Source organism: Paramormyrops kingsleyae, chromosome 4 (assembly GCF_048594095.1).
Source record: "Paramormyrops kingsleyae isolate MSU_618 chromosome 4, PKINGS_0.4, whole genome shotgun sequence".
NCBI classification, from domain to species: domain Eukaryota; kingdom Metazoa; phylum Chordata; class Actinopteri; order Osteoglossiformes; family Mormyridae; genus Paramormyrops; species Paramormyrops kingsleyae.
Window position 1 is genome coordinate 19889928 of NC_132800.1, and position 26414 is coordinate 19916341.

Sequence of the window (26414 nt, forward strand, 5' to 3'; positions counted from 1 at the left end):
GCATAAACACATTCCAGTTATGCCAAAGCATTAGGGCAGGGTTATTCAAATCACGGTCCTCGAGGTCCGAGCACTGCTGGTGTTCCAGCCTTCCTTTACCTGTCAGTCAGGTGTGAAGCCTCTGACCAATCAGAATCAGTAATTATTAAACTAACTACCTGGGAGAACTGAAAACAAGGCCTGGATTTGGAATCGAGGTCCAGATTTGAAGGGCTTGGTTCATACATGTGAGAAACGATAATTGTTTGCCAGCTGAGTCAGCTTTGTTATTTAATAAGTTCAATGAGCTGAAACTGAACAAGCAGCCATAGAATCAGTGTGACTGTATTCGTAAACATGGAGGAGAGATTTTGGTGACCTGCATGACAGACTGAAAGGGTAGCAAAAACTTAAATTCCGTTGGTTGTTCTAGCCTGTTGCCCCTTTTCTCATTTACTCCTGCTTTGCATGCAGTGGAATCTTGCATAATGAAGTAAGGTTCACTCAAGAAAATATCTCACCCCTTTTTGTAATTCAGGACAGATATCAGGGGAAAAAAAAAACAAAATATGGGACTGGAAACTGCATTTGTAAATGGGGCCATAGCTAAGAATAATATGGTTAAAATGTTTTCTTCATAAGCAAAACATGTAACTTGTAAGACTGACATTAACAATTATGCCACATAGCAGTGGCATTATGGTGGACCTGGAACACCTGATGAATGGTTCCACAATAAACTCTGCAGGAACAGCTCTCAAAGTTACCCAAAGGAATATAAGGCCAAAATTAAAAAATGGAAATGACAGTCAAACAGAAAAGAGTTAAGTATTGTGCACTCAGGGCAACAACAATATTGCTCAATATATATCAAGCCTTGCATCGTCGGTTCCATTTAAGTAACTATGGTAACGCTGTCATCTATAATGTATTATAGATACCTTCATAATGCATTATAAGGGTGGGTATAAGAATTAATGAAGCATTACAGCATCTTCTATTGACATTCATAAGACATTATAGTATTGATTATAATACTTCATAAGCCCCAATGAAGCTCTCATCTATAATGTACTATAGATACCTTCATAATGCATTATAATGGTGTGTATAAGAATTAATAGAGCATTATAACGTCTTCTACTGACATTCATAAAACATTATAATATTGATTATAATACTTCATAAGCTCCAATGAAGCTCTCATCTATAATGCATTATAATGGTCAATATAAGAATTTAGAATGCTTTGTACTGCATTAGGAGGTGCCACCGTGGTTAGCACTGCTGCCTTGCACCTCTGGGAGAAAGGTTTGAGTCTCTACCCTGGCTCCGTGTGTGTGGAGTTTACATGTTCTCCCCATGTTGCTGTCGGGTTTCTTCTGGGTACTCTCGTTTCCACTTACAGTCCAAAAGCATGCTAAGGTGAATTAGAGTTACCAAATTGCCTGTGTGTTGGGTTGATGCCCCATCCTGGTTTGTTCCCTGCCTTATGCCCATAGGCTCCAGACCCCCCACAACCCTGAACAGGACAAGTTATTCCAGAAAATGGATGGATGGCTGTACTGCATTACAATGTATCATCTCATCTATAATAAAGTATAGTGCATTAAAGATGAGAGCTTCATAGAGCATTCATAATGCATGAACATTGCTATAAAGTGTTATACCAATGTTTATAATGCATTATTATATGTTATGAATGTGTTCATAGATTCAGAGATTTTATATCTTTGGTAACGTTTGTGTTTATTTCCTCTGTTGCAAAGGCCTTTTGTATCCTTATATTTTTGATGGCCTTTACTCCCAGCTCCCAGCTCTTGTCCATTTAAAAGTTTGGGGTAACCTAGAAATTTCCTTGTTTCCAAAAGAAAAGCATTTTTTTCTCCATTAAAGTTAATTTAAGAAATACAGGGTAGATAATGTTCATGTTGTAAATGACTATTGTAGCCATAAACAGCTGATTTTTTATTTATTGATTATTTTATTTTTTATTATTATTATTATTATTTATTTACAGAGTTTGTCATTTTAAAAGGCAAATCTGGTCATTAGAAATCCATTTTGAAACTATGTTAGCACAGCTGAAAATTATGGGGCAGTTCCCTGAAAAAAAGATACGTTTTAGAGGGGATTTATTGCTATCTGTCTATCTAGTCTGATCTGTTGCGAGTCGAAGATATCAGCTGTAGAAATGTCAGGCGTCTCTCGATTATAATGGGAGTGAACAGATTTCTTTCAGTGGTGATTAAAGAGCCAGAAAAATACTTTTGAAAAATTCAACAGCAAAGTCTCTTACCAGAAATCATGACCCGGTTACTCATGATAATCCACAGACTTTGTAGTGAGCAGTTCAATGTAGGAACTATTTTCTTCTACCGAATTCCACACACCAGTCGTATCTCTGCGCAGAGGATACGAGCAGGAGCACCCAGGCAATATCTTCTGCGTAGTGATACGATTGGTGTGTGGAATTCGGTAGAAGAAAATAGTTCCTATATTAAACTGCTCCTTACAAAGTTTGTAGTATATCTTGGAATATAGTGTCTATATAGTGTCTGAAACTGTTGTCATGTTTCACTCATTTTCCAATTCAACGCACTACACAGATTTTTCCATATAGAAAAAAGAAAGAGTAAAAGAGTGAATAAATTAATCATTTCAACATAGCCCAGCTTTATTTTTCCTATGAAGACATGCATGACAACTTCCTGTTTCCTGTCAGAATAGCTTAATGTGTTCCCAACTCAGTTCCATCTTCATGTTCTCTTTCCTAATAGTTTCTGTGTTGAAGCTGTTGCATGAGGGCATTAAGGCGATGACGAAAGTTACATCGAGGACGTAACTCCTTGGGGGAGTGGTTCATCACATGGTCTCCTTTGCCTTGTTTGGCTAAAAGAGATATCTCTGTATAACATGCAGAAAATAAAAATAAAAAAACAAGAAAAGGAACATTACAAGCTACATATGGTACAATTAGAAAGTTTTGCAGGATTTTCAGGTGACTTTTGCATGACGGCCATGTGTGAAGTGAATCACTCAGCCCGAGGCGCTGTCTCCCGGACACACACGCGTGCACAGACACCCACAGGGTCCCTCTGAGTAGGCCGACACGTGATTCCCCTGCAGGGCTCCAGCCAGCAGGCGCAGTGGGAGAGTGACTCAGTTTGATTGGCAGATGGCTTATCGTTCCACCTGCCACCATCTGCAGCTCAAAGTCATCACAGAGTGTGCAGTACTTTATGGGGGGGTCCAATACTGCCATTATATCAAATAAAGACCAGAAGAAATGGCAGTCACAAGAAATGTGACACGGCCCGACATACACGACAGCATATCTCTCCACTGTTGTTATTTGTTGGACATTTGACATTATTTTTCAAGCATAAAGCATAACAGTTGCTAGCATTCTATAGAGTTATAGGGTGGTGGATTAGGTGACACCCTGGAACCTACAGTAGTAATGAATTATTGAAAAGGAAAAAAAGGATATATATACATATATATATATATATACACAGTGGTACCTCAGAACTCGAATCCTAAAAAGTTCGAGTTCTGATCGCATTTTCCCCATAAGAAATAATGGAAAACCAAGTAATTGGTTCCCGGCCCCAAAAAATTACATCTAAATATGTTTTTTTTAGCATTTAAACACAAAATGAACCGGATAAAACAAGAAGAGCATATACTGTACTAAACACATCTAAGCACATTTATTAAAACAGTAATTTGTAAAGTAAATGTATCCAAACAATGTGTAAAGTAAAAAAAAACACTGTGTCCTGCCCCGATTGTCCGTGTGCCACGCCCCCTCGTTAACCCCGTGTGGAATCCCCGTGTGAGCAGCTGTTTCTGGTTGTTGTCATTAGTCCTCTGTATTTAGTCCGCGTTTCAGTTTGTTTCCCCAGTCCGGTCATTGTATTTTCCATCTGTGTTTTGCCTGCCTTACCTGTAATTAAACCCCGTATTCCCCGATACCCTGACCTCTGCACCTTTGTCTCCATTCCGTCCCCGCTCGGCATGACAATATTATTATAATTAAATGTATTAATGGTTTATTATTAATATTAAAATAATTAATAAGAAATCTTTATTTTTAAATGTATTTTATTATATAGTAATAATTACTGTTACTGTCTATCATTGTCTAAATGTATTTTTACTGTCTAAATATATGTATTCAGCTATAGTGTAAACATGCACGATGCTATCACAGCGAATGCGAGGCTGAGACTGAAGCGTTACCCTACAGTATGTTTCCGCTGAGAGACGTGCCGCGTGACTCATTTCCCCGCATGTACAAGTTATCTTAGATTGCCGTTCACGGTTTGACTTCTGAGATTCAGATCGAGTTCTGGGTAATTTTTTTTTTTAACTGGTTGGTTCGACTTTTAAGAAATTCGAGTTCTAATGAGTTTGAGAACTGAGGTACCACTGTATAGGTATTTGTGTAGATCATTTTAATAAAGGGAGATTACAGCTCTTTTAAAATGGAAGCTCTGACTTATATTGACAAGCCACTGTCAGCAGTAACTAGCAGTGACTGGCACTCTTACTGCAGCTGGCGAGTCACAGTCATCACTGTACGTTCCCCCTCCAAGGCGTTCCCATCGCCAGTGGTGGCAGGGAAGTCAGGTTGGGCCACAGGACGCTACAGTACCAGACAGTCCCTATGCAGGACCACAGCCTTTTATCGCGCAGACAGCCTCAGGTTAAAAAACGATGTCAGAGAAACACTCAAGAATCTCCCCTGGTACTTTCAAATGACTGTCCTGCTTAGGCAACTGGCCCTTCTTGCAAATGGGGCCCATGCATGGTGTGGATGTTACGTGTCAGATACTCGGAGTATGTTTTCAAAGTAGGAAATGCCAATCCGATTAAACGGCGAATACTTGCTTGTAAAATCCCTGCTTGAAATGAAATCAGAGGTAATTGGGACGCGGCGCCTTTAAGCAGGACGTGCGCGTCTATATAGTTTCTTTTTGACCTCAACTAGGCGGAGCGTCAGCTTTTTGCCTTATTAAATCCAAAGTCCCTCAGATCGAGCTGTCCATGCCGTTTGGCCATGATGTTAAAATCACATCAACACCGTCACCTGCCATGCCGCTTACTGAGGTAAAAAAATGTTTTTAAGTTGCCAGGCGCATTATTCGCGCGTGCCCTCTCGCTCATGGTATTTTACTCAATAGACCTATGCATTCATTGATAAAATAGCACAAGGGATGGAACGGGGGGATGTTCGTTTTAGAAGGGGGATGATTATGACTATTTTTATTTCAGGGGCGATGACATCCCTCCTCATCCCCCCTCAACTCGAGTACTGCCTGGGATGATGAGGTCTTTGCAATGCCCACTTGTGCCTCAAAATTCCACCCCTGGTCGATGAGTAGCTCCTCTGGCGCATTGAAGTGGCAGAAGAACTTCTAGGCTGTGGTCACTGCACTTTGGTTGGGAACCGTGTATATCATGGGCCATTAGCTCAGTAGCTTCCCCCAGAGTCTTTGAAATACTGTAGTGCTTGGCCCCTGTTACTCCATGCACTGCACTTAGGACTCTGGGATGGGGCATCAGGAGCTGTAACAGTTGCTTCTCTCTGTCCTTGAGGGTCTCACACTGTAAATTGAGGACTTTAATCTATAGTCTAAGAGCAGATACCTGTTAATACTCTGGCTGCCTCCCTGCCTGCAGCCAATCCCTGACTTGGGATCACTCATTTGCTCCATTTTTGCTGGTGATCGATGTCCTCAAGTCCTTCATTACTGATGTCCAGTTGAGCCATCACCTGCAGCTCACCTCTGGCTGTGCTCCTTGGGGTGGTGGCTGTGATGAGTCATCTATCTCACAGGGGTGACGAGACAGCTGGCGACATACTCGGACACCAACTAGGAGCCTGCAGAGAGTCCCACGGTAGTTTGGTTTGGGGCGGCTCAGCACCCAACTGAAATAGGCCAACACTCTGTTCCCCTGAGGCTCTAGGACAACACCATCACCACAAGACCCTCGTTGTTGGCATCTGTGTCTACAGTGAAAGGAAACACCAGGTCGGGATACACTAGCACTGGGGCCTCAATTAATGGAGTCCAAAAGCAGTCAAATGTGGTGTCACAGTCATCAAACAGTTCGAAGGTCCATCCGTTTTCCGTGACCTGGTAGTACGGCTTAGTGGTTCTGGCAAAGTCCTGTACAAACCACCAGTAGTACAAGGCAATACCTATGAAACTGTGGAGCTTGGTGGTGCTTTGCAGCCACAGTATTCCCTGGATCTGCCGTCACGCCCTCACTGCTCACAATGTGGCCCAGGAACTCTGTTTTTCATAGGAGGGAGCATTTTCGGAGGCACAGGCCCACTTCGCAAATGGCAGTGAAGATGGTACGCAAGTTGTTAAGCACTCCATCATAAACAGTAGTATGGGCAGATTGCCCAGGTAGATGCTGCATAGGCTCTGTAGGGCGTGGGCCAGTGTTTGTTCCTTTAACTTCTCAAAAGTGGCAGAGGCATTACAGAACCCGAAAAGCAGGACACAGAAGTGCCATAGACCCTGATTAATAGTGACAGTGGTCTTAGGTTGGGCATCTGGGGCCAGTTCACTTTGGAGGTCTAAGGAGCTGGCAGTGTGATCCAGTGCATCAACAATCTGGTGCAGCAGGTACTCCTGGTCACTGTGTTCAGATGGAAGTCATGCCACCCATCTTTTTGCTTGACCAGGACTGCCAGCAGAACCCATGGACTTTCAGAAGGCTCAATGACTCCCACTTCTGCCATATCCTGGATCTTCTGCTCCACTGCCTGATGCTTTGTGAGTGGTAACCAGTGAGATGCAAATGGACAGCATCTTCGGTATCAATCCAATGTTGGACAAGTGTAGTGGATCTGTACTCATCGAGATGTCTGTTAAGACATTGAGATGTCTGTTAAGCAGCACAACTGGCACTTCTGCTCTGCTGTCAGGCCCACGCTGTTCCACTGTCTGCACCATCTCCAAGGAAGGGCTGTCCACACCATTACCTAAACACTACCTTAGAGGGGTTAGTCTCACATCAAGCTGTGCCAGAACAGTTGGGGGCATGGTGGCTGCTTTCTCTGTGGTCCACTGCCATGTCTGTTGATTTTGCTTGTGCCGTGTCTACACTGGGTGCATGCACATAGTCTTCAGTACATCAATATGAACCCCCAGACGGGTGCCTCCTTTTCCAGGGCCAGTGTGTGCTGGACTGCTGTCTCTGTGGCACCCCAGCCATTGTGCCATGCTGCAAGGTGTACCTGGATAAGGTAAGGGTTCCCTAATTAGCTCATTTGCTAACTAGTCAAAAAGAGTTCATGCACGCTCTATATGCCAAGTATGAATGTAAGCTTTAATAACATCCATCCATCATCTATACTGCTTTATCCATCTGGGTCATGGGGAAGCTGGAGCCAATCCCAGCATCTTTGGGCAAGAGGCGGGGTACACCCTGGGCAGGCCGCCAGTCCACCACAGGGCCAACACACTCACACCTATGGGCAATTTAGAGTAGCCAATTGACCTAATCTGCATTTCTTTGGACTGAGGAAGGAAACCAGAGCACCCAGAGAAAACCCACGCATGCACAGGGAGAACATGCAAACTCCACACAGAAAGGCACCCTGGGATCAAACCCAGGACCTTCTTGCTGTGAGATGACAGTGCTAACCACTGCACCACCATGACACCCAACTTTAATAACAGAAATGATGAAGAGAAAATATCTATGTCAAGCACAGAAAGGGCAAGTTAAAAAAGGTTTCCTAAAATAATATCACCCTTTTCATGATTATCATGGCAGACAGTCAGAGAGTGGCACTTTTTTTCAAAATAGCTGTGGGATGAAACAGTACCATTTAGTCAATATCATTTTTTGCTCATTAGAATCAAGCCTGTCAAAATTAACCTTAACCTTATATTTTAAAGGCATAATGCTATTACTTGGTTCATCTTTGGAAAATGACAGACAGTTCAGAGGATAAAAATATCATATCATAAAAAATTTTCAGGTACTAAGTACACTTTCACAATCTCGGCATGTTTTTGGACTATGAGTGCTCAGTGGAAACCCCAAATGGAGAACATGCAAATTCCACACACATGGAACCCTGGTGAAGACTCAACCCCTGGTCCCAGAGGTGTGAGGTAACAGTCCTACCCCTTGCACCACCCTGCCACTGGCAAGCTTTATTCCATTTCACAAAAACATCATATGGAGGGAAATGTACACCTGGACATCTTCCCTATGATAATCGAACCAATAGGAACTGCACAACAGAGGGCAGCAGAGGGTGAAAATGGAGTCTGGTTATTGGTCGATGAAATGTATCATGGGGATCCAGGCTAGCCGAGAGATATAATCCCTCCAGCGAGTCCTGGGCCTGCCCCGGGGCCTCCTCCCTGTAGGACATGCACGGAAAACCTCTCCGGGTAGCCGCCCAGGAGGCATCCTCATCCTGTCCAGGTAGCCGCAAAAAGCAGCGAGGCAATCCTAAGGCCACCAAACTGGACACCCTCAACACTCTGGCTGCGCCTAGAAATCCTGTCCATAAATATTATAAACAGGACCGATGACAAAGGGCAGCCCTGGCGGAGCCCAACCCGCACTGGGAACACGTCCGACTTATTACCGGCAATGCAGACCAAGCTTCTGCTCCGTTCATACAGGGACCTAAACGCCCACAAAAGTGGACCACAGACCCCAGCACCCCCGGGCTCTGCGCCCTCAGATGTCTCAAAGGCAGTGTGCGTAGATGTATCTGAGGCAGGGTTGAGGAGGTCCTCAAAGTATTCCTTCCACCTCCAGGTGAGGTCAACAGCACCCCCCCCCCCACTATAAATAGTAGGAACCAGGAGCTGCTTCCCCCTCCTGATATTCCGGATGGTTTGCCAGAACCTTTTTGAGGCCGACCGAAAGTCACTTTCCATGGCCTCACCGAACTCCTCCCACGTCCGGGTTTTTGCTTCTGCGACCGCCCGAGCTGCGTTCCGCCTGGCCTGCCGGTACCCGTCAGCTTCCTCCGGAGACCCCCAGGCTAATAATTCCTGGTAAGCCTCCTTCTTCAGCTTGACAGCCCCCCTCACCTCTGGTGTCCACCATCGGGTACGGGGGTTACCGCCACGACAGGCACCGACCACCCTGCAGCCACAGCTCCGTACGGCCGCTTCCACAATGGAGGTCCGGAACAGTGTCCATTCAGACTTAATATCCCCAACCTCCCCCGGCATGCAGTCGGAATTCTGCCAGAGGTGCGAGGTAAAGCTCCGGCGAACAGGAGCCTCTGCCAGACGTTCCCTGCAGACCCTCACTATTTTTATTCTAATTTTATTATGGGGAAATTTTTTAGTAGTAGTCCACGGTACTGGTGACACATGAAAGAACACACCAGTGAACTGAATTGCATTAAGACGAGTCACAGAAAGTACTTCAGGGGTGCAGGATAAAGTGTCTGACTCTGCACTTGGTCGCCAAGCTTCACTCCATTATGTGTGAGACTGACAAGGAGAGTGATTACAGGCAGTCCTTGGATTAAGAACGTCTGACATATGGACAACTGATACTTACAAACGGACTGCCATAAAGCCTGTTAAAACACACTATGTATACATTAAAATACACATCAGCAACAGGGAAAGCACCACTGAAAGCAGCTTAGCAATATTCTACATATTGGAATACTGTTTACTTCCTTGTAGGGTGACCAGGTGACCAATCAGAAAATGAGACATTGTAACTAGCTGGATCCAATCAGGGAAAGGCCATGTGATGAGTAAAGACCAATTAGGGCACATTTAGTGTCTGTGTTTTCACTTATCCACTCTTCAATGTTAAAATGGAATTTTCATAAGTACTGTATATGGCTCTGAGAGTGTTGTCAAAAGTTTCTATTTTTGGGGCTGAAAACTCCAGGGTATTGTGGATGAAAAGCAAAAACTGAGAATAATGTCTTTGTTTTTAAATTAAAACTTAGCAGAGTGGCCAATAAGTCGATGTTTCTCTAGCCCGTTCTCAGGGACCTCGTTGATACTCTACATCTGTGTTCCCTCACAGCTGGGAGGGAGCAAAATGTACAATGCCTGGGATGCCATGGGGATTGGGTTGACAAACACTGCTCTACGTGAAACAGCCGCGAGTTAGAACTACTTTGATTTGTAAATACAGTGGAACCTTGGAACTTGAATGGCTCTGAACTTGAACAACCCGGACATCAAACAGGTCTGTTCAGTTTTTTCCGAGTTGTACCTTGACCGAAATCGTGGAACTCGACCACTCCTGCTGAAGTTTGTATGGGTTGAGACCTGTTCAAATCTACTGGGTTGGTCAAGAAAAATCTAACCACAACTCGACTGAAAACTGGGAACAGGACAAGACAAAGCATACCTGCTAAAACTTACAGATTCAGATCGAGACGCATCTCTGATGGACTAAAACAAAGGCAAACGGACCTACTGGCATGACGATACCTATGAATCGTGGTACCTCTCGACTGAGTTTGACGTGCAAAAGCTGTGTTCCTGTATTTGGTGTGAATATTTTGTGCTTCTGTGATCTAGCCCATCATAGCCCAGGAGTGGTGGGAGTGGCATCCCTTACTTCTAAAAATCAATCAACTGATCAAACTGTCAAGCTTAGTGAGGATTGATTGATGAAGGTGTGTGTCTCCAGTTAGCCAAACACAATGACACAATGAGAAAAAAAAACATGAGATTCTGAGCAGGCTGATTAATGCAATTTAATTCTTGGGTCACCAGGAGCTGGCATTTAGGAGATTGAAAACTCTGACAGCAAACAGAAGTATAGATGTACTTTCCCACAGTAATGTAAGCTGAGTATCTTACTCATTGAAATAAAAACTTACAAATAATCACCTAATACGTAAATATGTAAATAGTAACTAAATGACCCCAAAGCATACTTTTTGCCCATTAAAACAAGTACATGAGAATATATTTGGAATGGGAGACATATTATGCATTAGTAAAAAGATATAGGCCCAGAGGTGTATGCATATGCATGAGCTGATTCTGTTGCCCTCTGCTATGTCACCATGTCACATATGGGTTAAATGCAGAGGACACATTTCGTTGTTGTGCACTGTGTGCTGTGGTGTGTCAACAATGATCACTGATCACCTAATAATTATTATTATAATAATTATAATTATACAGCTGACCATTCTGCATCGCAGCTTTCCCCATCACGGATTTTGGGAGTTTTGCGAAAGCCACAGACCACACGCAAAGGCCTGCAGGAGACACTCAGAAATAACTCACAGATGCATAAAGTATATGTACAGTGCTGGTTTGGAGGACGGCAAGCAGGTTTATGGCAGCCCCTCACATGGTATCTCGCAATGATCTCTCTATTTCGCATTTCTCGCATCATTTCGCTTTGCTCGTCCAAGGGGACCGAAAAATTTTAGCCTGTTTTTCCAGATGGTGGGGGACTTGCACTCCTAACCCTTGGAATGTGGAAGGGTCAAGGCATGCATGGAATTTAGAATTAAGAATAGTGCCTAATTTCTGCCGTAGAATTAGTTGGACCAGTTCTAGTACAAGTGCCATTTCTACCCGAATAATACCAGGTTCGACTGGGACTCAAATTAAGCAAATAAACATTAAATAACATAAAACCCATAGCATTCGTGCACGTTACTCCAGCTTTTGGCTTTGTAGTCACTTTTTATTTAGGCATGAACATAAATATCCAAAACATTACGTTTAATTAAACTGAAAATGAATTTGAGAGCTCGAAATAGCTAATGCAAGACACAAAAAAGTAAATAATGAGCACATTTTAGGGATTATGTGAGCTTGGATTTAGTATTTTGTGGGAACTTTAAATTGTGTGCACGATTTAATACAGAGGAGTCCTGGGAATACAATTAATTGGCTTGCAGTTATTAAAACAACCTCTGACCCAATGGACCAACATGGTAATAGCCAGTCTGTAGCTCTCGGAGCTGCACCACAGTTCCACTGTTAGCACTGAGGTGGAGCTCTACCATACTGTATCTCATTTAGACACTGTCGAGCAGTGGTGCATCCTTAAATCAGGGATACAGGATCTGAATCCTATACACTAGGATTAAATGTGCCAATGTGTCCTGTACTATTTAGTTAGTTTCAATGAGACTGCAGCTCCCTTTTGCATCTGCTCTGACAATGCCATCAACTTACCCCGAGAGTGCGGAGAACTCTGAAGCTATGCTGCAAGAAAATCTGAGGAGAGTCACTGGGATCCATTTTCCAGACAGCTCTGACTAGAAGGTGTTTTTGTTTGTTGTTGTTGTTGTTTTTGACAAGCGTGAGAGAGCGTGAATAAAACATGGCGGGGATTAATCTCTACAGCGGTACCACAGCAGAACTTAGGAGACATTAAAACACGTAGGGGCTTCCACACCTCTCCATCAATCCTGGGTATCCCTTTCTGTCAGGCTAATAGGCTGCCCATGAAAAATGTATGTCAGGTGGGCAAACTTTTGAATCTGCCTGGGCCTAATAATGCCGGCAGTAGCCGCTTGAAGATGATGGTAACTCTAATCCCACCACAAGGAACTCCTGTGAACAATAACTCCCACCCCAATGAACAATTAGTCTAGAGCAGGGCTCTTCAAATCTGGACCTCGATTCCAAATCCAGGCCTTGTTTTCAGTTCTCCCAGGTAGTTAGTTTAATAATGACTGATTCTGATTGGTCAGAGGCTTCACACCTGGCTCACGGGTAAAGGAAGGCTGGAAAACCAGCAGGGCTCGGACCTCGAGGACCGTGATTTGAATAATAGGGGTCTAGAGGCTATGTGGTATTACATGGGTCTGCTCCTTACTCACTGACAGAAGCACTGGTCAGTATCCTGCTCTGTACCAATTCAGATGTTTTGAGCTCATTACTCCTTCACATTAAGCATAATATATCTAATTTTTCACAGTGTCATCCTCATAAATTCTAATTAAGAAACTGTTTATGAGCAGGTGTGTATGCACACACAGTCTCATACTCTTATACTCATTCATTTATACACACCCACAATCCTGCCCTCAAGCCCTCAGTCACCCTCCTGGAAGTGCCTAATAACTATTAACAGTATGAATTTCCATTAAAAGGTTTCATTTTCAGTGTTGTTGTCCAGCATTGGCAATCAGGTAATTGAGCTTGGTCAGCGTTATCTTGCTCTGAGCTATAATTACTTCTGAATGTTATTTAAACAGTTGTCATCATTGATCTTAGAATATAGGGCTCAGAACTCTTTTTAATTCAGAGCCTAGTTTGTAGAGCTTGGTTTAGCTTGTTTGTGTTACTCTTGGGTTTTTGTCTTGGTTGTTGGCATGGTGACAGGCTTGTTAATGGTTAATGGATTAGCTGGAGATCCGCTGGTGGTGTGCTGGGTAACTGGTGTAGGCTTGTTGTGGTTGATCTGATTTTGTGTTTCAGTCCCACTTCCCAGCTAACAGCAAACATTCCCAGAACGTTAGCGTTATGTGACAGTCTCCTTAAATGCAAGGGACTAACGAGGAGCAACAAGCAGGAGGAGACGGGAGGGTCAGGCGGACATGAGGGGCAGGACGTAATATTTGGTGAGGTCCGTCCCATGGGTGCAGTGAAGCCTGCTTCAGAAGATGTCTTCTGTTCGTCAAAAGACCCAGGGAGGCAAACTTCTGCCAGAAAAAAAAACTGAGCAGAGAAGACAAGTGTACCAACACCGCCTCCTCAAAGTCTGCACTGAGTTACAAGGAAGAAGCGGAATGTTTACAGAACCTTCTAGAGCTTACCAAATTAGAACCTATGTGCAAAGCATGACCAAGTTCTATCCAACTGATACTTGAAACTCACCTCAGTTTTAAGGCATAAAGACCCAGCGGTACAAGAGAGCCCTACAGATACCTCTGTACTTTGAAGGGCCGATCAAGGAGAATATATTGGCATTGCAATCATTCATACCATGGCCGAATGAAATAATGAGGACAAAGAGTAAAATATTCTCAAAAGTGTCAGCATCTTTTCTGATTATATCGACAGCATTTAGTTTTGCCTTCCTTTTAAAAAGAAACGTTTTAAAACAATGTGCACATGTTGTTATATTAGATTTAAAACCGGTCAATTTGCAGTCCCTGGCTTCACAAAAATCCTTGGTGCAAGAAAGTATTCTAAATAATCGTAAAAGTGTTTCATTTTTCATAATTCAGCCAATCAGTCAAAACTCAGACAACAAAATTACATCATTAAAAAATATATATAAAAATATAAACTTTGTCTTTTTCCACAAAACACAAAATAGTCAGACAAGAACCAGCGTTAACGATTCTAATTATTATTTAAGTGCAATAATCCTAACCAATACCCTAAAATGAAATATTTTGTCTGCTGTTAGTAGTTGTTAGTTTTTATTACAATGATCACCAGTATAACCAGTTACCAGCCTGGCTGAAGCTAAAGTTTTATTACCGACCCAGATAAACATGATGTGACCTGGTGAACATAAATAAAATAAATGATACTTTATTGATCCCCGTGGGGAAATTGCCTTTACACCTCCCTCAGGTTGCTCTATTGAGCATGTAGTGACATACAGAATTTCAGCACACCATCTACTCTTCGATGATAAAGAACACTATACAAGTACTTTACACTATACAAAGTTGTCAGCATTGCCGAGAAAATCATAGGGATCCATCTCCTTGGTGGACATATCTATCACTAATACCAAGAGTCACCTATCTCACCTCTGCCACCATCTTCTTGGTGGACATATCTATCACTAATACCAAGAGTCACCTATCTCACCTCTGCCACCATCTCTTTGGTGGACATATCTATCACTAATACCAAGAGTCACCTATCTCACCTCTGCCACCATCTTCTTGGTGGACATATCTATCACTAATACCAAGAGTCACCTATCTCACCTCTGCCACCATCTCTTTGGTGGACATATCTATCACTAATACCAAGAGTCACCTATCTCACCTCTGCCACCATCTTCTTGGTGGACATATCTATCACTAATACCAAGAGCCACCTATATCACCTCTGCCACCATCTCTTTGGTGGACATATCTATCACTAATACCAAGAGTCACCTATCTCACCTCTGCCACCATCTCTTTGGTGGACATATCTATCACTAATACCAAGAGTCACCTATCTCACCTCTGCCACCATCTTCTTGGTGGACATATCTATCACTAATACCAAGAGCCACCTATATCACCTCTGCCACCATCTCCTTGGTGGACATATCTATCACTAATACCAAGAGTCACCTACAGTATCTCACCTCTGCCACCATCTTCTTGGTGGACATATCTATCACTAATACCAAGAGTCACCTATCTCACCTCTGCCACCATCTCTTTGGTGGACATATCTATCACTAATACCAAGAGTCACCTATCTCACCTCTGCCACCATCTCTTTGGTGGACATATCTATCACTAATATCAAGAGTCACCTATCTCACCTCTGCCACCATCTTCTTGGTGGACATATCTATCACTAATACCAAGAGTCACCTATCTCACCTCTGCCACCATCTCTTTGGTGGACATATCTATCACTAATACCAAGAGTCACCTATCTCACCTCTGCCACCATCTCTTTGGTGGACATATCTATCACTAATACCAAGAGTCACCTATCTCACCTCTGCCACCATCTCTTTGGTGGACATATCTATCACTAATACCAAGAGTCACCTATCTCACCTCTGCCACCATCTCTTTGGTGGACATATCTATCACTAATACCAAGAGTCACCTATCTCACCTCTGCCACCATCTCTTTGTACTGCTGCCATTAGTGTGGCACAATAATAATAATTTGTGATTAATATTTGCATCTGAAAGTTCAATGCATATAAACAAGCTCAATGCATATATAAGTGCAGACATAAGCATGGTGTATACACTCTGTATAGCCGTCCTGTAAGAACATTTGTCTTCATATAATTTTACGTTAAAATGGGAGTCAAAGGTAAACCCCCAGAGCAAGGCACAGCAGTCATACACGCGTGCATGTGTGTGTGGGGGGGTGGGTGTCGGTCCATAGCAGGAGCAGCCAGTGCTCCATAACACGCCCCCACATTGTTGCCTTACGTGCCCCTACTCAGCCTTGCATGAGCAATTATACCCCCACAGAGAGTGATTCAGCAGCCCTGCAGGGAGGTAATCCTGAGGGGGGGGAGGTTGGGCTCCAGGATGCTACACACAAGCAAACATTTCACTCGATAAGCAACGTGGGGTTAACATGTGCCTGAGGTAATTGTTTTAATCTGTATCTTTCTTCAGGACATTTATCGTTACTTATCTACGGAAATAATGCTTCTCGATCATTCTCACATTTAGGCTGGTGTATAAGATGACCCTGCGTGAGCAGCCGGTGTTTGGACTTTGTATAGAGTCTTAATAAAATGTATGGAGATCTAAATGGGAAATATCATTTCAATAACAGCACTGCAGAAAGGCTGAGGGGTGTCATGTAGCTCGTTCCAACCATCCCACCACACCACATGCTACTCTTAATGTGTACTCAGTGTCAGTCTGCTCTCTCGGTGGTCACTCAGTGTTTTCTGAGCATGCCTAGTGATGGTCCACTTTCCCAATCTGCTTAGTGACAGTACTTTTTCTAAGGATGCTCTGACAATCCTAGTGTGCGCCTTAATCTGCTTCCCCAGTGCGCCTACTGACAGAGCATGCTCTGAATCGCAGCACCCACCAACAGGCAGGGATCACTTACTACTTGTAAGTCTCAGAGCGGATGTATTCAAAGACGCTGGATGTGCCCATCTCCAGCTGGCTGGCAATGGGAATCACCCAGGGGTTGTTCTCTGCCTTGAACACATGCTTAGGGCCTGTCAGATCCAGGTTACCTGCGGAAAGGGTCAGGTGTAAGACACCGAACGGGATGCAAAAAGAAATTACACAAATCTGCAAAATATTCGGATGTGAATTTGACGGATCAAAGACTTTCACACCAAACACGTTGGGAACTTTTCGCAACAGGAATGAAAAGAAAGAAATTCTCAAACTGGTGACATGCACTAGCGACAATGTTTTTTTTCCCTTGTTTCTTTTGAGTCACGAAAAGTAAAAGGCGAATGTACTGGATACATCCAATTCTAAAAGACCTTAGACTTCACAATGTCAAGTTCAGATAGTACTTCAGGAAAAGCTAAATTAATTTTGAAAACATGGCAGCATTTGCATCTATTATCAGTTAAACAGCAATAGAAAAAACACAGCTTATTATTTTTTTAACTGCATTTGTATTGGATATCGATTATATAACAATACGTTTATAAATAGGGTAGCAGGGTGATTTAAGATTCAAGAGGTTGATTCGTCACGTACACAGTTGTACACGTACAACATATTGTGGAATGTAAAAAATATATATGAAATGTTCAGCTGTACATAATCTATACACACAGTGGTGCAGTGATTAGCACTGCTGCCTCACAGCAAGAAGGTCCTGGGTTCGATCCCGGATCCTTTCTGTGTGGAGTTTGCACGCTCTCCCTGTGTTCACTCCGGTTTCCTCCCACGGTCCAAAAGTGTGCAGGGCATGTTGATTGGTGAGTCTAAATTGGCCCTGTGAGTGTATGTGCCCTGCGGTGTGTTGCCGACCGTCCAGGGTTGGTTCCTGCTTGTGCCCCTTGTCCTCAGGATAGACTCCAATCCCCCCTGCAACCCCAATTAGGATTAAGCAATTATGGTGATGGATGGATGTTTATAAATAAAACATTAATGCATAGCCACAGTTTAATATAATTATGAAATAGTTATAAAATCCTACAAATTGAGGAAAAACAAACATAAACACAAGCAACCAGAACTACTGCAAACAATTTTACTTGCCCCCTGTCATCAAATAGGCAGGCCAGTATGGAAACATTGATTCCTTTGATCTGAATTTGAGAATTGATTCTAATGTTAAAAAACAGTTTTTTCCCCTTGCAATTTAAATGTTTACATTATTATATATTATAAGGAGCACCGTATTGACTACTATCAGGGAGAGCAGCCAATAAGTGAGGACAAGGGGGAGGTTGCCCAGACGCTATAGGACAATGGAATAATCAGTCCGCCCGTCGCTATAGGCTAGTGTTGTAAACAAAAAGAGAGTATTTTTCGATTGGAGGTAACCTCATCACGTGCAAAAACTGACATCCTATTAGTCATTCATTTTTCAACACAGCTAAAGCTGCCCAAAATTTAAAAACTGCTGGATCACAACAATCTGAATTTGTGTTCCAAGTGGTTGAACAGGCCTTTTGTAGCAGTCTTGACTGTGTTGCTCCATTAAGAAAAATGACTTAGAGACAAAAAAACAAACACATCTTAGTAAACAGACCAAATTTGTGAGCTTAAACTAACCACACATACACTAAAACCAAAGTGGTGTATTACTAAATTTTCTTGATTGCCTGGAAAGAAAGTGTTTTAACATTACAGACATGCCTTATTTAAAGAGATTGCACCATTAATAAGTAGTACACTGCTTCATATGATAAACTCATCTCTAAGATTGGGGTATGTCCCACATTCACTCAAAGTTGCTGTTGTCAGACCCATCCTGAAGAATAAAAATCTGGATCCCAATGATTTGGCGAATTACGGACCTGTTTTTTGCAAACACCGACAATGAAATGTTCAGAGTTTAGGCCAAATCATAGTACTGAAAGCGCACTCGTAATAGTCATGAATAACGTGCTTATAGCTGTTTATGATGGTTGCATATCCCTGTTGGTCTCACTGGGTCTAAGCGTGTTCACCTTGTACATCCTGCCCTTTGGTGGCATTATTAGGAAGCATAGTGTGAGTTTTCATTGTCATGCACAGCTGTACATATCTTTTAAAACAAATGTGTTATCACAGCTGTGAAAGACTGAGGAATACTTGTCTGAAGATAGGAGCTGGAGGGCCAGTGAATCTCTGTTTGTTATGCTCCAACGTGTAAACACGAGACGAAATTGCTGGCTCTGTTTGGGCAGACAACCTAGAGCACAGCAGCCATCTTAAAGCATTGGTTGTTATTCTTTTTAACCAATCATTTACCTACACATTTACCTACACATTTACCTACACATTTACCTACATATTTACCGACACATAAATCTGCAAGTGCATGTACCAATTCTCACTATCCCTATGCATCTTTCTCATTGGATGATTAGTTTTTCCTGCTTGGTGCATGTCTGCGCAAATGGCCGCTTCCAGTATACAGTAACTGTCTAGGTTCACACTGAATGATTTTACGCTCGCCACAGTTTTTGGAAATTGCCGACAAAACCCCCAGATCTGAGGCAAATCGGCGTACGATCGGCGCTGGCAAATCGGCACTCGATCACTATCTGTGAACTGTTCACAACGCGACCCGACGAAGTCAACGATGCATTGCAGTCGGCCGTCAGACGGGCTAAATATCTGGACCTGTCGCCGAATCCTGTAGGTGTGAAAGGCGCTGTGACTGCAGGGCAATGAGTCCGGCGACGAGCCGCAGCCAAGGAGAGCACAAGACACGGGGTGAGGCGAAAACTGGGGGAGGTATTTAGCAAGGTGCAAAAAGTTCAATTTGTTTACGAACTGTTCTTGGTATTCAGGGATACACGCGGACAAACACACACACACACAACACACATGTGCAAGGGTCATCTTGGAAATCAGTATCTTCCTGAAACTAAACCGAGATTAGTAAACTGTATCTAGTAGAACGAACAGAAGGAAAGACCCACAAGATTAATGCTTAGCACTTAATGACAGACTAATGTCCCTTTTTTGTAATTTCAGCAGTTTTACTGCATTGCATTTTGCATAATGCGTTTTCCGTTTTTGAAGAAGGGTTATTGTAAATTGTGAAGGAAGGTTCTGCACACGGTTAAATGCGTGTTTGACAGGTGTTTAGATGCCCTAATAACAGAAATTATTACAGTATAAAATGGCCATACAGTTAAATTTGATGGGTGTTTTAATGCCCTAATAACAAAAATGAAATAGGGAAAAGTATGTGTTACCAGGGGCGCCGCAAAGGGGGGGAAAGTTGGGACAATTCTAAGGGCCCACGCCCTTTAGGGCCCCCCAGAGATCTGCTTTATTAATAATAAGTTACCGTAGGGGGGCCCAACCTCATATTTTGTCATAGGGCCCAAAATTGCTAGTGGCGCCCCTGTGTGTTACTGATGTATGCAGAATATAAATATCACCTGTGAAGGAAAAATTAATGTATTAATTTTAACGTTTTAATACATGAAAGAAGTATGGTGAGTCAGTAACACATTCTCAGCCTAGTTAACTAAGCATCATAGGGTGTGCTTATGTATAAGGTCTGCTTATGTATTAGGTTTGCTTACTTTTTAAGGGAATTTATACAGCCAGGAGAAATATCCTTCAGCAGCATCCATTTCAGTATCATTAACCTCTCTGAGAAAAATATGACTAAAAAATTGACTAAAATTAGACTAAACCTGATGGATGGATGGATGGATGTATTGATGGATGGATTGTTGGATATTATTATTCCAGACATGATGTTTTGTCTACAACAGAAAATAAATGAATCCGATAACCCAAATGACAAGACAAATACAATATAACTTCAACAGAACTCTTCAGGCTCTACATTCTATGAAGTTTGGAGGTTTGAATCACTCATCATTATGGTTACTGCTCTTACTGTCTTCCGTTATGAACGTCTTGTCCATTTTCATGCTGGGTCCACAAGAGCAACAGCCCAGGTGTTGCGGTAAACTGAGCTTACTGCTATGAAGGGAATTTGTTCTAGTAGGACCCAGGATATGTGTTGCTGGACACTTTTTTTGCTTAGGAAGGGACCCTTGAGCAAGGTAACCTTAACTGTCCCAGCAAGATACAGGTGATGATTTTGCTGTAGAGCAAATACAAAAATTCTCTTGGTCCTGCTCAGCAACTGGTAAATGAACGCTTTACATGTGAGGACTCGGCCATATGTGCCATCCATCTTCAACATGCTCATCCTGATCAGGGTCAAAGGTAGGGGGTCCTGGAGCTTAATTGCTCTATATAACAAGAGGAATTTTGGACCTTCTCATCCTGGCACTTGTCATCTCTCTAAACTACTGCATCTCATTACTAACCATTACTGACTGGCAAATATTTCAAAATGTGGTTTGTAAGCCAAGACCTCCTGAAGATTCCAGCACCATACAGGAAGTGTCACTCAGTACATGTCTCATGTGCAGGTCCTTGATGGTGTAATGAGCAAACCATCTACATCCTATCATTACAATCACTCTCAAACTTCAAGAAATGCCTCAAGACCCATCTGTTCCAGGAACACATCTAGCCCCCTAACTATTGAATTGTGCTTGCAAAATATGGGACTAATCGTGTCCCATGTAGTCTAAAATGGGACGCTGCATTTAAATTTTTCAGTTCAGGATGATCCCATAAAAATAAGGGACAGCTTGCAACTCTGAATACAGGATGGGTGGCAACTAGACCCAAAATCAAGCACAAAAATATATTGATTTTTAGAGAATAGTCATAGAGAGGGAAGAACAAATGATAATGTGGAAAAATACAAAACAGAAAATTCACAAATTATGTAAATGCCCCAAAAAAGGGGCGGACTCTCAAAAAGGTTAAGAAGCCCTGGTATGGATCTTGCTCTGATGGTAACTTGCACTTGTTACTGATAATTCAGTGCAAGCTCAACCTACCCACACTTACGCCTAGTTAGACACTTGTATACTTGTAATGTTTCATCTACCTAAAGAACCATGCAGACACTTTTGTCGTGTTCACACCGCAGTATCTCAGCCTGATTGCAGTTTCTCTGAGTCAGTTCCAGAACCCGTTTTTAGTCCCTACTCCAGAATAGGTACTTTTCATTGAACACGAACTGCTCTGGAGTGGCTTACAGAGATAACTTATTGATTGGTTGATTACCAACATGGGCCCTGACTTGGAAGTTACACAGAAATGTAGTGAAATGAGCTAGAAGTAGCAGAGTAAAAATTGAGCATATGCAGTTATTTTTGTACATAAATTACAGTACATTTATTGTGCTCTAAAATCATTTGATAGCCAATATACTTTTGTGTAATATTGCCAGTGCCGGCAGTGAAATTTGCCTCATTAATGGAATAACATTACATCATTTTTTATTCTATGGAAAATGAAAGATCAATCGTCTCACCACATTTAATATGCATTATAAACATGTACTAGGAGTATAAATAAAATATAAATTAAAGGCTGTGGCCCATTTTGATCATGATCAATCCCCCCAATAACTAACAATACTACTTGCTCATCCTCCATTGTTTTGGAGTGGCAGTATAGTTTTGTATAAAAGTGTGTTTAAACTACAACCATTTTGCATCTCCCACACTCATATAGCATAAAGGTCCCAGTTCCTGTTGTGCGGTGTGAAAGTCACATATGAAAGTGACCACGGCCCAGGAACTTGTAACCAGGTACCAGGTACCAAGTTCCGGAACTTTAGTGTAAAAGCAGCCAAACTGTATAGGCTTTTTTGTAGTTTGCCTGTGTGTTAATGTTACCTAACTGAGGAGGGAGAATGCTGAGCCAGTTCCCTTGGATGTGTAGCTCCTTCAGCTGGGCCAGATCTCCTACTTCCTTGGGCAGGGAGATGAGGTCATTGTCCCTCAGACAGAGCTGTAAGGACCAGGACACAGGAACACACACGACATCATTAAATTCCTCTGTCCTGGGTCAGACAAGCTATTGTAAACCAGGGTACAGCATTCAGTTCCAATCAATCCACAGATGGAAGTTTTATAATGATTGCCAGCATTAATTTCCAATTGGTCAAGCATTTTATCTCTAGAATTCTAAATGCAAATTATGCTACTTTTACCCACAAACGTACCCTATTTCCTTTGCATACGAGACCATGCAAAGGCACAGGAAGCCAGATCAACTGGAAATTAAATATCACAATGCCACACTCCGTGCCACCTAGCAATCATAACAAACAGCATACAAGCTAAATGAGCTGTTAGTGAGGTGCAGCACTCACTATCTGTAGCCTGTTGAGCTTGCCAATATCTGGAGGCAGGACCTTGAAGTTGTTCTCACTGAGGTACAGTGCCCGCAGGGTGACTACAAGCAGAGAGACATATAAGCCTGGAGATGCTGATGGGAGCGTTGGCTCTGGGCTTGGTTACAGCCATGCCTACACCCTTAGATTAAACCCCCAAGCTCACTATATGCTCATTCTGCATTCGAGGAAACACGTGGGAGCATTTGTGGACAGACTTTAGAACAGGCCAATGAAACTCCTTGATGATAAAAAAAATTCTGTAAAACAAGTGAAAATAAATAGGCCCTTTTTCCAACCTGGCAAAGAATGTCTGGCATGAGGAATGTCACAAAATCACATTCAGGAAGTCCCCAGGTTACGAACATGATACATTCCCTAAGTCTGTCTTTATGCTGAATGTGAAGGTAAGTGAGTAAAGCAATAATATAGTTCATAGTAATAATAATAATTACACAGTAATAAAGGTAACTGTTTACAGTACTGCACTGTACCTTGAGCCTATGAACCACTGAAGCTGAACGATGTTTTCACAAGCGGCACAAAGTTATACGTGTGTTCATTATTATGAACCATTGTACTTAACATGGATTTTGAAGATAATAGTCTTACTGTAAAGGCCGTCTGTTTGTAAGTACGAGTTGTCCGTGAGTCAGGCTTTCTTAACCCAGGTACTATCTGTACATTCAATTATAAAAAATGTCATAACCCAAAACGTACCCTGAAAACTATTAGTATTTGAGACACACTACAAAGGTTCATGCCCTGCAGAATTTTCTGTTTTGGTTTAATGCAAAGCTTAATGACAAAGTGTTGAGATAAAAATGACCCCTGGACACAATACTGTTTTGTGGGTAATACAGATTAGACAAAGCGGTCTAAATAACAAAATATATATAACTTCCTGGTATCAGAGACATAATTTTCCTGTATATGTATCACTGAGTCTCTTCTTCTAAAACATAAAGTGCCATTTTTTCATTGGCAAAGGATTTGTAAGCCTCTGTGCTTTTGTGCAGCTAGCCAAACGCTTCTTCTTTGTTTCCATCCTCTGATTCCTTTTCTCTGTTCATTAATCAGATTTCTTTCAGAATCAGATGCAATTCTGAAGTTCTGCCATCACCCGAATTTAAAAACAGCATGATGAACACGGAGGAAGGGCATCAAACGAGCCTTGATTACATTTGAGCTGCGGTTTCATTAAGTGATTACTATGAAACACATCTCATTCAGGGTTTCTGCTGCATCAGAGAGTTAGCCAATGACCTTCAAATGAAATAATCTGAATGAATTCACTGTTCAAGTAACAATGCTGCTTTTATGTGCTGGAGGAACAGGTAAGAATATGGGGTTGCAGAGTAAGAGTAAATGAGGACTGTAGTGTGTGTAGTGTACTGGAGAATGCGGACTGATTAGTAGCAGCTGAGAAGAAGGAACAGTGCCATCTCTGCAAAGGAAACTCACCGATGTAGAAGAAGCTGGAAGGTAGGGAAGCTTCGCTCAGGTTGTTGTAGGAGAGATCCAGGATCTCCAGTGAAGGCAGAGGGCCGAAGCCCTGTGGTAAGGCACTCATCCTGTTCATGCTGAACACGCACAGGATGGGTCAGTGGGCTGTAAGCCCCATATACCATTTTACACACTGAACATTAGCTGGTATTAGCCTATTAGCTAAGTTTCGCATATAACTAATGCTCTAAGTGCCCGGTTTCAGGTCAGATGCAGTAATGAGAAGCCTGCAGGATTTACAGGGTGTGCTGGAGAAAAATCCAGCTCACATAATTAGTGTGCCTTTGAAATCCCATGACAATGGATTCTGAGGTTTATTTACTACACATTCACCTATTACAAAAGAAAATGATAAAGTGGTGTATATACAGCTCTGGAAAAAATTAAGAGACCACAGCAACAATTTATTTTCACTAATTTCTCAATTTATGGGTATGCTTCTTTGTAAAATATATATTTTTTTGCAAACTCCAGCCTGGTTCTTCCTTGCTTCTCATTAATGAAGGGCTTCTTCCTGGCTTTATGGGACTTCAGTCCTGCTTCTAGGAGCCTAACAGTGCACTCCACACCACTTAATGTTTCCCATTCTTTTTAAAGGTCACTTGATATCATCCTCCAATTCATGAGGCACTGCTGGATAAGTTGGCGGTCATCTCTGGCATTAGAGAGTCACCTCTGCCTTATACCTAGGTGGTATCTGGTCGTTCCCAGTGTCTTCTGCTTCACGTCGTTCTTGTGTACTGCGGTCTTAGAAATCTTGAGCCCAGAAGCAAGTTGCCACTCAGTGTGGCCTTTTTGCAGCAGAACCAGGATTAAACCAGGATTTAACAATGCAGTTACTTAAAAAAAACATGGTGTGGTCTCAATTTTTTCCAGTGCTGTATACATATGCTATTCATGAAATATGGAAATAAGATCCTATTTGAAGGTAAAAATTTAACAAAACTGAATAAAGAAGAAAAGAAATATACAGCGTACATAAACATGAATTGACATAACTGGTACCCAAGTACGCATTCGCCTTTAAAAGCGATACGTGTGGCAATCGATTGTTGTTTTATGTGCATTTTTGCTGATATGACAAGAAATTATCGTGCATTTAAACCTTTATATGCTAATTCGTACTTCATTTGTGGTATAGAGGTTATAATGCACTGTAATTTCTTGTCATATCGGCGCAAATGCGCATAAAATACATACATATTTGTGCTTTTACATTAATCGATTGCCGCACGTACCACTTTTAAAGGTGAATGCGTATTTGCGTACCTGTTATGTCAGTCCCTCTACATAAGAATATCCCATTTTGCTCTCCTCTTTGAAACACACAGACCCTGGTAAAAGTGAAGGATGAGGTCTAAGCACAAGGTCAGTCATTTTATTCGGCACCACTGGAACGGATTTTAATGGTTAAAGACCTTGTCTAAGTGCCCAATGGAAATAAGATCACTCTACTGTCCATGATAAACCTTCCACATATTTTTTTTTCCCTCATTCGTATTTTAGGGTAAACGCATACAGTATAAAATATAATATCATGACATATTCCACTGTGCCTGGAAATCTCCTAAGGGGCCAACTACCTCCGCGGCTGGCTTTCAGTTATATAGCAAATCTGTACAAACTTTGCACTTTACCACTTGCGGGTAAGTGGGAATCCAGCATTGGCAATCAGGGGCAAGCTCATTCGCTACTACTACAATTAGCATCAAACGACTTCCTTGTTATTTAATCTGACACAAGCTGGCAATTGCTGAGTCTGAACACTCACGCTTGAATGACTATGGATTTGATACAAAGTGACCCTGCTGTCAAACAAAGGAACTTAACTTAAGTCATTGCTAAGCCGAGATGGTAAAATTACAGTTTAAGGGGAAGAACAATGGA

General features: G+C 42.2%; 1 protein-coding gene across 6 annotated transcripts in view; it reads right to left on the reverse strand.

Annotated features, from left to right (window-relative positions):
• LOC111859609 (ras suppressor protein 1) overlaps positions 1–26414 on the reverse strand; it is a 52418-nt gene that overhangs the window by 9392 nt on the left and 16612 nt on the right. For 3 of the 6 annotated variants that reach the window (XM_072710796.1, XM_072710794.1, XM_072710793.1), the window contains 4 exons: positions 24486–24604; positions 23001–23083; positions 22522–22636; positions 16716–16848 (listed from right to left, as the gene is read on the reverse strand). In XM_072710796.1, coding sequence (XP_072566897.1) covers positions 16716–16848; positions 22522–22636; positions 23001–23083; positions 24486–24604 — 450 coding nt within the window. Of the gene's footprint in view, positions 1–2741; positions 2887–5637; positions 7244–16714; positions 16849–22521; positions 22637–23000; positions 23084–24485; positions 24605–26414 lie in introns of those variants that run through there. The other 3 variants (XR_011989955.1, XM_072710795.1, XM_023842427.2) reach the window with 3 other exon arrangements.